The sequence below is a fragment of the Syzygium oleosum genome, unplaced genomic scaffold (genome assembly GCF_021117445.2).
Source record: "Syzygium oleosum isolate NSW1041296 unplaced genomic scaffold, Sole_v2.1 Sole_v2.06, whole genome shotgun sequence".
Lineage (NCBI taxonomy): Eukaryota > Viridiplantae > Streptophyta > Magnoliopsida > Myrtales > Myrtaceae > Syzygium > Syzygium oleosum.
Window position 1 is genome coordinate 9696450 of NW_026607490.1, and position 14856 is coordinate 9711305.

A 14856-nucleotide genomic window follows, 5' to 3' on the forward strand; every position below is an offset into this window, starting at 1 on the left:
ATATTTTGAATTGTTTAAAAAAAAAATTTCTACTTTCTTCTTTGGCCATGGCCGGCGAGGGCGTCACGGACCTCGCCGGCCGCCGGCGAGGGCGAGGGCTGGACCCTCGCCGCCCGGGCGAGGCGGCCTCGCCCGGATCCGGGCGAGGCCGAGCCTCGCCGTCGCGACCCACCGGCGAAGCCGACTCGCCGTGGGTCGCGGACGGCGAGGCTCGGCCTCGCCAGATCCGGGCGAGGCCGAGCCTCCCCGTCTCCGGGCGAGGCCGAGCCTCGCCGTCTCGGGCGAGGCCGACCTCGCCGTCGCGACGGACGGCGAGGCTCGGCCTCGCTCGATCTGGGCGAGGCCGCCTCGCCCGGGCGGCGAGGGTCCAGCCCTCGCCCTCGCCTCCGGCCGGGCGGCCGGCGAGGGCCGTGACGCCCTCGCCGGCCCTGGGGTCGTGGCCGGTTGCCGGCCGCCGGCGACCGGCGGCCGGCTCAGCCAGGGAAGAATAAAAATAAGAAAAGAAAAAAAAGAAAAAAAACTGATTCTCAAAATTGTGCCGAGAAACAAGAAGCAACTTTTTTTTACTTCTTGTTTCTCTTCCAAAACTGTTTCTCGGCACAAATTTTTGCAAAAATGTGCCGAGGAACAAAAAGTTTACCAAACGCATTTCTGTTCCCAAACTATTTCTGGAAACAAAAGAACAGAAATTTTTACTATTTGGCACGTTACCAAACGGGCCCTTAGTCTCAAATCATCCCTAGATTTCTGGCCGGCAAGCATGTGTGACTTTCCGCGGCAATGACACGGGCCTTTCTGTTCCAAATCTTCCGAGCAAACATAAAGCAAATGAAAACACAAGACAAAAAAAAATGGCTTGGGGGAAAAAGGGGGAAGATTGTAGAAAGGTAATCATTCTCTTAATTTTGGTCTATGATCTTTTTTTCAGTATCTTTTCTTTGATATCGGATGGCGCAACGACGGCTTCCAATTATCAAACACGAATGATGACTGATCCTCCTGATCCTCCCATTTACCGCATGATGTTTTCGATTCAGTCTTCGTACGTAATGATGCGATGAGTATAGCAAGAAAAGGCATGAGGATGAGCAAGAGGATATCGTTTTTCTCCTATGGGGAAGATTCAACGTTAAGAAAGGGATAGGCGGAAGACAAATGCAAAAAAGATTATCAGACTAATGAAATTACACGAAGTGATTTCTAGATGGAAAAGGAATTCTTTGCCAAAGATCCTTTCTCCTACTAAGTTTAGGATAGGAAGGAATCTAACAAGCAGAGTTAGGGACCGAACACCAACCAAGGGCTGACGTCGGGGAAGGATGCACTAAAGCTTATAGCCACATGGCCTTAAATCGTTCCAATTTATGGTGAACATTGTATTGCCAAGGTGAATTGGGATACACATGGCCACATGATAACTATGGTAAAATTATCAAAAAAAGTCATAAACCTATCATACTTGTGCTAATTTTTTCATAAAACCTTTCAATTTGGCCAATTTAGTTCTAAACATTTTGATATTTTGCCAATTGAGTCATTCTAGCCAATTTTACCTCCAAATCGCCCACGTGGACGCCGGTTGTTTTACACGGTATGAAGCGCAGGAATGACCGGCACTGACGTGGATAATTTTTATAATTTTTATTTTCATTGTGGCCAACAAGGATTGCATGCCACTTGGCAAGGATCTCGCCAGCCCCAAAGGCCTTGCGCGGGCAAGGGCAACGAGACACATGGACACATGCAGAGAGAGATGCCCCAAAAAACTCCATTACCGACCCAAAAAATTTCACCAGACCCGCCATCCCAGTCTCTTGACTAGGAACGATTTTCAACTGCTCGAGAGGTATTTTCCGTCATCGAGCAGTAAAGGACAACGAGAGACATGGATACATGCACACACACAGAGAGATGACTGATGGCGATCCTTCCTTTTATCAAATGATGTACGATTCGGTCTACATACGTAATAATGCGATGGGATACACATGGCCACATGATAACTATTAGATATTTATGAGTGGGACTTAGGCTTTTGTTCGACTTGCGACAGTTACAGGCATGTCTGCTTGTTAAGTCATGATAACAATAGAATATTGGCAATGATTGAGAAATTTTCCATATCAGATCCTGATGACCTATATTCAATGGAGAAAATATCAGGGACTCCTGAATTCAGTTCGTTTTGGATTAAAATGTGATTCTTTACCGCATTCCACACGCATATATGTGACAGGAATTCACGTCGGTGACAGGAGAATGGAAATTTTTAGGAAGGTCCACACAAAATCGATCTATCTATGAAAGTATGATGGGAGGTTTTCATGTAAAATTCGAAAATGAATCGCGGGTTAACAAAGTGTCTAACAAGCACTCATCAAATAATTTCGTGGTGGTCAATTTTGTATTTCATTTTGCAGGATGTTTAGCACTATCTTTTGCTGTGAAAGAACAGCTTAGTGTGCACTGATACTATGAATAACGTGGAGAAACATGGCCGATGACAGTACATTAATGCATGTATTGGAGTATATTTTTGGCTGTGACCTTCAGCGTAAGTCTCATTATTTCTTTAAGCGAGAGAATTCAAATGCCGCCAAAAAAAAAATTTTGAGTACCATCACGGGTCCTAATTATTATTGTTGGAATATACATGCACTTCATCTACAATACAACTATACAGGTACAAATAAGTATTATTATTATAATTTCCTTGCCAAACATATGCCCAGAAAGAACATTTGCATTGAAATAATACTTTCGCAAAAACCCGAAAAAAGAACTATAAAATTTGAGAATGCATAATTGATCCTTTTTGCCCATAAACTTTCTAGTAAGAGCTGGTCATGGAAACACAAATTTTATTTCTATCAAATGGTTGGATATACACTTTTTAGTAATGTTTTTTTTTTCCTTTTCTGTTATCTTGAAAGAATATTTTTAATACATAGAATGCCAAAAAAAAAAAAACGTAATGCGGCAAATGAAGAATTGACATATGCAAGATGTAATAATTACCTATTTTTAGAACAAAATCCAATGCTTTCTTATGTCGTGAGCTTTAAGCTTAGAGGCATCAAACGTATAAACAAATTTGAACAAACTATTCGCATACATTGAGTATATACCCCCGTACAGCTCATATATCATGGAATGTATATATGAATGAATACTTTAAACTATCCTTAGTTACCTGAATTAAATTGATAGCTGACATGATTTTTGAGATCTACCCACTCCATTAAATTCAGTTTGGGGTAGAACATGTATTTTTTTAACTTCGTTGGAAATTAAGAAAAATGTCCAAATAATAAGAAAGCTTAATATATGTGCCAAAATATTATTTTATTACAACTAAAATAAATTCAAGTTTGTTGATTGACCCGATTATTTTTTTTTTTTTAACAAGTGCATTAAAAGTCCTAAACTTGTCACAAAAGTGCGATTAAGTCTTAAAAATTTTAAAAAGTGTCATTAAATCTTAAAATTTGTCAAGTTAGTGCAATCAAATCCTCTTGTTAATTCCGTCCAATTAAAAATACTGACGTGATTTTTTATTATTTTCTCTTTCCCACGTGGCATTAACATTAATAAAGCAAGAAATATAATATTAAAATGTCGTTTTGGTCCAAATCTCAATTTTTTTAACATAAACATTAGTTTAGCTAGATTAAAATAAACTAAAAATTAAAAAAAAAACATACAAAAAAGAGAAAAGAAAACCCACAGGTGGGTGATTCAAGTCCTCCACTTGTGGGCTATCGCTTAATCGCTAGCAACGGCTGCCGAGGGCTCGATGAGGGCCAGCGACCCTCATCAGATCCGAGAGAGGGCCGTGAACCTCTCTTAAATCTGGATGACGGCTGCCGGGCATGGCCGATGCCCCCCCCCCCATCAACCCTTTCTAGTGGAGCGGCGGCTGTGTAGGTTTTTTTTTTTAGTGTTTTTGTTAAAACTTTAGCCTTTTTTATTTTTTTAATCTCATTTAACTAGGATTTATATATGAAGATGTAAAATTTAATTAGACCAAAAAACCAACCTCATAAGAGAGAAAATAACGTTAACGCCAAGCAGTAGAGAGAAAATGATAAAATAAAAAAGAAGTAACGAACAGAATTAACGGGAACACCTGATCACACTATTTTCACAAATTTAAAAAAAAAACTCGACCACGCTTTTCTGAAAGTTTTCAGATTCGAAGGCGCTTTTGCGGGACAAATTTTTAGGGCTTCTAGTGTACACGTTTGTTCTGTTTTTGTCTCCTGAAAGAGACAGAAAAGATACTTCCTTTCTTGTTTCTGTTCACGATGCTGATGGACATCGGGGCCCCCCACGCGGGGTGCCGTTGGAGACGGTATTTTAGTTTTGATCGTGATGTGCACCTCCTCCTCCCGACTCGCGACCGTTGAAACAGGGACGTAACAGATGGGACGGCTATCGATCCCTTGGATTTATTTACCAAAACCAGTATAAATATTACTTCGCAGTAAAAATTGAAAAGGATTAATACCGCGAGGAACTCTAAATTGATATATATATGATAAATTTATTCCGAATTCATTTTTTTATCACGAAAAACCCCCAGACTGATACACCTAAGATAAATTTATCCAAAGTTAATTTTTTGATCATCAAAAATTCCAAACTGGTACATTTGCGAAAAATTTACTCTCCGTTAAATTAGATTAATACAAAAAAAAAACCCACAAACTAATGCAACTGTGATAAACGGAGTGTAAAACCCCAAGCTAATACACCAGTCAACTGCCACGTAACATCGAATTCATAAATTTGACAATAAAATTTAACAGAAACTAACATAAGGTAAATTTGTCACATATGTACCAATTTGAAATTTTTAATGATAAAAAAATATTAATTTGGGATAAATTTGTCGCAGATATAACAGTTTGAGGTTTTTTGTGGTACTACCCCAACTAAAAAAGGGAGTCTAGTATGACGAGACACATCGGTCGGATCGAGGCTCTCTAATTTCTGGTTTCTACTACTTTTCGTAACCCTAAGGGTTATTTAGCATCTCCTGAAACTTGCATAATTATTGGCACGTAAAAGGTGATTTCGAGTAATGTGAAATTCCTAAAGATATTTCAAAGTTCAGTGATTCCTAAATTTCAACCCCCAAAAAAAATTAAAAAATTAAAAATCATAAGCGAAGCTACGATCCACGCTTGCGGTTCAGGTCAGATGAAGGTTGTTTCGGGTCATAAACGCATACCCAAAAGTTTCACCCGAATCGAACCGTTGATACCCCTACGTGCAACCATCATCTACAAAGTAATAAAATTTCTTCGGTTGGGACTTCAAATTAATCACTCGAAAATCACGGATGTACACATTTAAAAGAACTACCGATGTCCTAGATTTAGAACAATGTGCAGCCAAAGCCCAGGAATCGCCCAACAAACATGTCTCACGGTCGAGGTCACGAGTTAATTAGACGCTTGCCACACCCTTCGTGCGGGCATTTTCGCACTTTGCCAGCTGGACTCAAGCTGACGAAGTATATACCCAACCCTCCCACAGCAGAATGCAAAGTCTCCAAGGCATCAAATATCTGCCTAATTCTTAACCGGCGAAAAATATTGTCCGAGCTGGTAAGCCATGGTCATTTGCCATCGGTAAAGAACCCCAGGGCCAGCCCTGCTTATATTGCCGCTAGAAACCTATCCTGATGGAATTTTGTACAGCTAGGTCGGTGACCGGTCGTCGGGTGAGAGTCACAACTCTTGATCTACTTCCTGTGCCAGAGAAGAGCTCACAGTTAGTTGGTACACAAACAGAAAAATGTAAGTCCAATTGCTCTCTTGTTCTGGCTTAAGGCCCAAATTCGGGTATATGAGTTAGCATAATCAACCAAGCTTACAGTACAAGGCAAATCACACCAACACATGTTTTGCTCGTAAGGAAATAAAAGTGAAATGACCTTCTTTTCATATCTCGGCAATGTGAACTTTTGCAGCAGCATTTGAAGGCCTTCACAGGATGATCTTCATCATCAAAATCAATACCATAATCCTGCAATCATGCATAGCATAACCATAGTTGATACAGGAACACACTTTAATTCTGGTCGAAGCAAAAATTGGTGAAAAATGGTCAGTGAAATGAGACAAATAAGGCGTCCCCGGTTTTTGCATGATTCTACAAGTTTATCTCAAACCATAGCTTCCCGGTGATAGGGAAATAAATCATATAACAGAAAGCACTGTGCTCAGGCCATAGCGAGCACTGATTGGAAAGATTGGCGTTAAAATGGAAACCAGTAATCATTTATTAGTCCATAAGGTGAAAAATGCTTTTCATCAGCAAGGGAGGACCAACGATGTCCAAAGAGCTCACTATAAGTGACAGAGGAACAAATAAGAGTCCGAACTAGGAGAGAGATTTGGTTTTTTCATAAACTACTTTATAGATAGTTTGTCAATACTCCTTACCCAATTCAACTCTTCAAAAGCACCAACTGTTCGGGTAGTGAAAAACGCAAGCTGCAAAAAAGAAAGTCTATCAACAATTACGAGCCTCTTCATTCTAAAGAACATAATAAATATCCGATAACATTACACCAGAAATCCTGCTTCTGCAATAACATAAACAAAGTCAAACCCAGTGATTCTCATACATGATAATAGTGTCGATCAGGTGTCTCTACTTCAACCGGGATATCAATCAAGTTTGCATCAAAACATCTGCAAAAATATGGAGAAAACAAGGACGTCACAAACGGATGACACATAAGTAGGTATCAAGTAACGTATGCCATGAATATATTTTGCAGAGCTTACTCAAATCTTCAGCTTAGAACTCAGAACAAGATATATACTATGGGTACTAAAAGTCCCAACTGACAAAATTGTCTTAGACAAGAGATATAAAAGAAGGCATATGCTAAAGAGAAATACGCGATAACAGTCAGATTCTGTGGATTTTTAAAAGTATCGGCGTGCTAATGGATAATAACATAATAACATCATAATGGACCTATGTTAAAAGAAAATAGAATTGGCAATTAATGTTTTCTACAGGATATTGAGAAAGGGAGCCGTTTAGTGATTGCTTTACCAGTAAATGTGATCATATTTTACAATGATAATAAGAGTTAATTTGTCATTATGGATCAAAACATTCTTCCACTCCCAAAAGTTCAAATACGGTTTGCTGCAAAAGGTACTTCCAAACTCCCGTTAGGCTTCTCTAAAGCACAAGAAGTACTCAGTCCTATTCTACCACTCCAGTGACCATGGGTGATTTTCTTCTTATGTGTAGTAATGTAACTCCCTCTTTTTAAAGGCAGCATATTAATTACCCAGTGGAATAGAAAGAGGAACAAGAAGAAACAATATCAAACAAGGAAGAAAGCCTAGGTACAAAAACCAACAAATTGGCTCCATGGTGCAAAGGCCTAATCAAAGACAATCATCAAAGACATACCTGTGATTAATGAACCTGGCAACATTGCCATGATACGTCGCATCCAAACACAGAGCCTCTTCATCCTGCAAGTGTCCTTCTGATCCCCAATCTGCATCAAGCATTACTGGGTATGTATGTCTCTCATGAACATTTTTTTGCATATTACGATCATATAGCTCTGTATTTGTCACTATTTCCCCCACATATTCACAAACAAATGTTCCCTTAGGCAATTCCTCAAGTGTTCTGACACCCCAGCCTTTTCCTTCTTCAGTTAAGAAAACCTGAGGATAGAGGAAAAGCATATAGATAAAAGAAGCAACATAATTTAAATCTTCAAACTAGATTATCATGAGGAGGGAGAGAACAGTAGGCCTAGATGAGTCGAGTATTTTCGAGAAGTTACAGACATTATAAGATACGTACTTCTATATTATGATTGTTCACCCAAATCATGTCACGAGCATTGACCAATTCAGATCTTGAAGTAATTTAACACATGTGACGTATGTATTAAAATTCTTCAAACGAAAGATGTTAACTTATACAATTGACCAACTGACTTAATCCCCTGAACCATGAACATTGGATGGAACAGTCAACTGCTGATATCTTGTGTATCTGGAAATAGCCAACTGACCAACTTTTTACACCAAAAGAGAATGCTCAACCATAATTTTGCGTTCTTTATAACACAGGCACATTTACCATGAAACAGATAATAATTTACCGTAGTTGTGTAACTTTTTTTTCTAAAATAGTCATTCATTTACAGAGAAATGAGATATTTTACCATAATTCTAATTTCCTTTACCACAGTTAAGACGCATAACCACAAAATAAGACTTTCTACCACGATGCGTGACTAATATGGTAAACAAGGGATATATATGCATCTTAATACGGCAAACCTAGCCAACAGTGGAGTAAAATATATATCACCTTGCACAAATAATAATAGAGTGCACAAAAGTTTGAACATGATGGCCAAAGATCAATTATGAATGCTCTAGCAATCAGTTCGGAACAATTTGCTACTAAAAAGATGCTCGCACCAAATGATTTAAAGAAGATACTCACTTGCAACTTACACGTTATTCCTCTCTGTACTATTCTATTTCCACAGTGCATATCACATCCACATTTTCTCCAGCATTCTTTAATGAACTTGCGAATCAGATGGCCCTTGCATTTTTCAGGTCTTGACTCATTCCTAGACCTCTCTATTGGGCAGTCTTGACAGTAAACAAAATCCTTCTCTTGGGGATTCACTTTTGTCGATTTACAAGATTCTAGAAACTCTTCCTTGAGCTGACCTACTGGTGTGTAGGCAAACTCCCCACCAGTTTCACGGGCACAAGCACATGGCAGTCTTGAGGAGAGACAGTCACCCATACAACTTGAACAGCAGTCCTCATCCGCAATACGAGCCAGTGAAAATTGCACATGAGCACTTTGGTAAATTATGTTATGTGGTATGTAATTAAAGGCAGGAAGTTGCTCGTTGCTAGGATCATCTGCCAGAGAAATTTTCACTTTTTCAGCACCTTTTGTTATGTCAGTGAAGTCACTGAAACGGCCTTTTCTGACCAAACTGCAATGACGGCGACGAACATTGGCGGGACCGCTTGAACTTGAACTAGCAATTGGGTTTAAAACTTCTGAGTCCTTTCCTGAATAGCTTAGAACCTTTGTGTTTGGACCAGTAATCCCATTGGAGTTTGAGATATTTCTTATGATGCCAGGAGACGATTTAACTTCTGAGTCCAATGGAGAATGTTGCTCTGAGCATGCCATGCCAAACCAAATAAATCAGAATGGAAAGGAGTAAATAATTCTTGCAGAATGAAAACTATAACCTCTTGAGGCCTACCGGAACTGTTTCCTACAGAACATCAAGCTAGCCTGAATTACAAACTTGCCAGATACCAAATTTTCTACCCAGCAGAATGAGAAGAATGTGGTGTGCAACTAGTTAAAATAGTATTCTCCTAATCAACGCATCATGCTCAATATTTGAATTTGCTTCTCTAAAAAAGAAGCAGAGATCAGGCATGTAGACCAACTTAATTATGGTTTTCACCCGAGCAAAAAAGAACGATTACCATTGTCTCGATATCTGCTAAAAATGCCATATAAATCTATTACAATCCTCAGTAATGAATGAACAGCTTGCTTCTCTTTTAGAAAAAGGAGGGCAAGGATTTCCACACAGTATGCATTCCAAAGATAAAAAAGTAAAATAAAAAAGATATAAGTGCACCGGAAGTCCTAAAACTTGCCACGAAAGTGCAATTGAGTCCTAAAAATTTCAAAAAGTGCAATCAAGTCCTAAAACTTGTCACAAAAGTGCAATTAAGTCGTAAAACTTTCAAAAAGTACAATCAAGTCCTAAAACTTGTCATGAAAGTGCAATTGAGTCCTAAAACTTTCTAAAAGTGCAATCAACGGAAGGACTTGATTGGACCAATTTGACAGGTTTTAGCGCTTAATTGCACTTTTGGAAAGTTTTAGGACTCAATTGCACTTCCGTGAAAAGTTTTAGGACATCCTATACACACGGGGGACTTCAGTTCTCAACTTGGACATCTGTATGAGTGTTCACACTATCAAAGAAACTCTTCCAGATGAACAACAAGAAGATCATAAACTACAACAGTGGCTCTCGACTATCATTCACCCAAATATACATATCAAAGGCATAATCAACCTCCTCGCTAAAGAATATGCTGTAAGCCCGAGTGCCAAACCTGATGGCAGATTGCAAATAACAAACTACACATACCTGAATGGCCGAGTCGGGTAGGCTCAATCAAAGGAGACAATGTTGCGACAGAACATGCATTTGACCTACTAAGCTCTTTCTTACGAATTTTACCATGCAGACCTTCCACCGAAATCTGACCTAGTCCAACCTCCCCTGTTGAGTTATCACTTAAAGTTGGAGAGGATGCTTTCCTAGAAGCCATCACGTCACTTTTCATCAAAGGATGAGAAGAACTTGTCTGCTTCAATGAGTTACTGTGCTGCACGTGAAGCAGTCGGGAATTATGGTGGGTTCCATCTCTCAAACTTTGTTGTGGTGACTCCACAAATCCGTTGGAAGTTGATAGTTCATGATCTTCTGAAGCTACATTTTTCATACTAACAAAAACTTGGTTTTCCTGCTGTTCCAAGTGCAGCCTCTTAGATGGTCTTTCACAACCATCTTGCCCTGCAGTACTCCCATTTCCATCACCTATATTCTGTATGGAAATAAGAGAGAAATATTAATGAGCAAAAGTGAACACCACCAATAATAAATAAAAAGTGTACATCGAGCAGGAGATGACAGAAGTGGAACAAAATGATCATGCATCTAAAACTAAGCAGTTACAATTACTTTCAAGTTTCTGAGATACCCTGTTAGGATACTTCATGAAACAAAAATAGGACTAAGATGAGCCAATAATGTTAATACAAAGTGATGTTAGCCAATAATGTTAATACAAAGTGATGTTAGATGGAAGAACAAGTGTGGTGACCTTATTTTCTTTGGACTCATAATATGTATCTATGAGTGTCCGGAAATTCTCTCCTTCTATTAGTTCCCATTTTTTGTTGTAAACTCTTAAAAGCTGCTTCAAAATTGGCTTCACCTCCTCATCAGGAATGCCCAAAGCCCTCGTGGCTGCAAATGCCTGGCGCACCTTAACATCCGGAGCCATCAATTGATCTAGAAAACCTACTTCTGATGATTATATCTTCTGATTTAGTACAATTTCACCTGAATTTAGAATGTCTATTAGATCAAAGTCAGAAAGGAAAGAACAGTTAATTAATAGGCAATTCATTACTCAGATGATTGAAAGGAGAAAAATAATAATCACCAACAATAAATTTTATAGAGAGAAGTTAGTGCAATTGATAAGGCTCCACAAAGGTACCAGCGAGATCATAACACATTACACACAAGGGATTCACATTAGAGGTGACCACGCGTAGTGGCAACCAAGTCAAACTTCAATACATGAATTGCCATAAAATTGTTTATCATATAATAAACTGAGTCTCCTTATTCTTCAGATCCTAAATATTACCTTTTGCCTAAGTGAAGTAACAGTGGCCATGGTTATTTTAGACTTAAACTAGTAAGCATGGAAGGACCATATATCAGAAACATTAACTCTACATGAACAACCACAACGACCTTCATCAAAGAATGAGGATGTAAAAGGCCTTAGTTTGGCCAGATAAAGTTCGCTCGTAGAGATCATCGCTGCCATAATTTTCAGCATCAAAGAGTTTGACTTTATGTTAAGAGTGTTGAAGCCTCTCCTGGCATACAGTTAAATTGCTATTGACTTCCACAACGATCAGTTAAAAAAATTTCATCATCAAACACAAACTTAGCAACTGGCAAGGGAACTCCACTTATCTATCACCAGAAGTAGTCCTTAAAATGCTAATGTCACATTTGGCAGCTCAAAGTTCTACTAGGATATAAATTCTTCCCTCAGTCGTTAAATGTTTCGCTTTCCATGCAAGTAATAAACTATTTGACTTTGCTTTGAGATCTAACCAGAAGACTAAGTGGTCTTTCCCATCATCGCTAGGCTAAAGACATGAGAAATACCAGTTTTGTAGTTTCGCTTCCACAAGATGTCCAATCATAAGGTAAAGAAAGTAATAAAATGGTTCGCAACACAGGAAAGAAAAACTTCCATTCCACATGCTGAACATCAATCTTGCATTCTCTTCACACAATTCAATCAAATGGCAGCCCCTTCACTAACTGAACACCGAATTTTGGCTGTAAACATCCTTGAAACAAATAAGAACCAATCACAAAAAGCTTTAACCTCACAACTCTCAAGGTACTCAGCGAACCGCTAAGCACTTTCCAAATATCTGATAAAGAAGTCTTCATGTAGCATTTCTATTGCAGTAACATGAAAGAAAACCAGGGAAGAATTCACTCTTCAAGCACAAAAATTTCAGCTTCTTCTATTCTGTGTTTATTCAATATGAAGAATGTAGCAACCGTATAACCCTCCAGAAAGAAGTTGAAGAAAATAGATCCCATTTCATTTGCCAATTTTCCCTATATTTCAAGGAAGTAAAGTCCAGGTCTTGTCATCTGAAGCTATAGTACTAAGGCAATTGCTTTCCATGTAAAGAACCATGAAGACAAGTCTCCAAACATTCCAAAATATAACCAGAGATTACGTCAGATCTACACCATAGAATAGGAAAATCAAAGCCTTAGCCAGTACTGAGCCTTGTACAATCATTTAGAACTGGATTAACCAAAAATGATGTTATAATTTTCTTGACCCAAAACGCAATTGCACAAAATTTCACCTCCACCATCAAGTTTTTTTTTTTTTGGGGGTCAAAACCATCAAGCTTTTTAGGTAGCCAGAAAAAACAAGATTTTTAGCGTATTTGCAAAGTTTTTAGCTTAACTATGATACAAAAATTGACTCAAATTTAATTGAGAGTTGCCCTCTTCCTTACAGACAGATTTTGACTATTTTTACTTTTCTAGATCTATACATTTATCCCAAATATCTTTTCTGCTCTTTTCATCTTATCATCACCATGCCATAGATAGAATCCTACGAAAGAGAACTGATTGCCACATAAATGGAACCTCCGTGACTCTTTATACAAATCTCTGCTCATACAGCCAAGAGAAGCACAAAAATACGAAGCAAATCCAACTACAAGCTGCCTTCTGGATCCCCATGATGAGATTCCCGCTCTTCCTCCAGAACCACCATCCTTTCAACCAGTCCAATCACCAGCAAGCATTATGAAGGAACCAAGTTCTCTCACGTCACCACACCGACTCGCTTCAACCAACTTCCAAGCACGCCAATATCGCACTCCCCTCAGAACGCGTATCACCATCATCTCAAAACACGTGATCTCCTCCGGCACACCCATCAAGTCTCGTCTTTTTTTTTCTTTTTTTTGTGGTGGGCAATCAAGCAACAGCATAGCAAAAGACCAAGCTTTCTCCGACAGCAATCGGACAAATCAAAAGCAGAAACAAAAAAAAAATCCACATCACCGCAACCAGCAAAAAACACAGAGCACGAACAAAAATCCAACCACTGCCCCCCGGGAGGGACAGAGGCAGAGCTCGACCGCATTGACGCGCACGCTCCCACATACCGACCTGTCGACAGCCTCGGGGCGCGCGCGCGTAACGCGAGGCGAAGCCAGTCCGGTCCCCCTCCAGAACGAAAGAAAGAAGAAGACAACGCTGCCGATCACGCCATGCAGAGCGCGCTTCACCGGTCAGAGAGCCTCCCCCCCCCCCCGCGGCGGAACCCGACCGCCGGAGGACCCAGCCACCGCCGCGATCGCCGCCCGGGCATGCAGCGGGCGGAGCCCCCCAACTCCGAAGGGGCGCGGGAATTCGATTCGACGGGGGGGGCGGGGGGGCCACCGTTCGCACGCGACGAGGGTTTTGGGCTTCGTCCGCAGCAGAGGAATTTGCAGAGACTCGATGAAGTAAGAGAGAGAGAGAGAGAGGGGTTGGCGCATGGAAAGCGCGTGGATTTGTTCGGGAGACGGAACTCGGGTGCGGCCGAGCTGCACCGGACGGCTCTTCCTGATTGGCCGCGCGCGAGGCGGGATGCCGCGTGGCGTCCGGCTTCGGACACGCGTCGCGGCGCGGGAGGCGGACGAAGGTTGCTTCCGGTGGACCCGAGCGCAGGAGAGCGACACCCCCGCCCCCCCCGCGGACCGGGCCGAGGTATATATTGATTACCTTAGCATTAAGTCTCCCGTGTTTTTTCTAAAGGGGAAGGTGGGATTTCGTGGGGCCCCCCCCGCCGGTCGACATTACATGATTTATCCATGCAAAGCTTGCGCAGTAAGACATTGGAAATATTTTAAAGGGCCAAACTATTATTTTAACTTCTGACCCAAGAGAAAATTATTATTATTTAATTAATTTGTTTGAATTTGGATGACCGTCTGAGGTTCGTTATCATATTCGTTGAGTGACATTTTCGTGCGCCGCCGATCGGATCAGTAATCGTTTAGATAATACTTTTTCCATGCGAGCATGTTGAGATGAATTTTTTTGATATTTCCTTTGTAAATCGTGGGTTAAGGCTCCGTTTGTTTGGCGAAAAATATTTTCCTCATCTTCCGGTGTTTCGTTCGCTCAGGAAAATGAGCCAACGGGCAAATGTTTTCCTAGTCAACGAAAATCTATGCTTAAATTCAAGTAAATGATTTCTTCTTTGAAAAGGCCGGAAAATATTTTCTAAAATATGACTAGGTATCGGTACTTTGACTCGAAATTTTATGCTTTCACATGCAAACCCCAATACTAGTTCTCGAGTCCCTAGCGTTCAAGACTAGGTCTCCAGCACCCGAGCTCGAGTCCATCGAGGCCGAGCCTGGGACCCTGGTGCCCCAACC

General features: G+C 40.3%; 1 protein-coding gene across 1 annotated transcript; it reads right to left on the bottom strand.

The window, feature by feature from the left end:
* Positions 1-5326: 5326 nt before the first annotated feature.
* Positions 5327-13876, bottom strand: LOC115690100 (histone-lysine N-methyltransferase SUVR4). Its single transcript, XM_030616341.2, has 9 exons — positions 13598-13876; positions 10956-11197; positions 10217-10676; positions 8512-9215; positions 7450-7715; positions 6641-6707; positions 6456-6506; positions 5945-6036; positions 5327-5759 (listed from the first exon to the last, which is right to left on the bottom strand). Exons 2-9 carry the CDS (start codon positions 11136-11138, stop codon positions 5753-5755), a joined length of 1830 nt encoding a protein of 609 aa, XP_030472201.1. The 5' UTR covers positions 11139-11197; positions 13598-13876; the 3' UTR covers positions 5327-5752.
* Between the last annotated feature and the right edge of the window lie 980 nt (positions 13877-14856).

Excerpts from the sequence above, each read along its gene's own strand:
- LOC115690100 (XM_030616341.2), bottom strand. The coding sequence starts at position 11,138 with ATGGCTCCGGATGTTAAGGTGCGCCAGGCATTTGCAGCCACGAGGGCT. Across the intron at positions 9,216-10,216 it reads TACCCGACTCGGCCATTCAG|AGCAACATTCTCCATTGGAC; the intron begins GTATGTGTAGTT and ends TGGCATGCTCAG. Across the intron at positions 6,507-6,640 it reads CTGATCGACACTATTATCAT|CTTGCGTTTTTCACTACCCG; the intron begins GTATGAGAATCA and ends TCTTTTTTGCAG.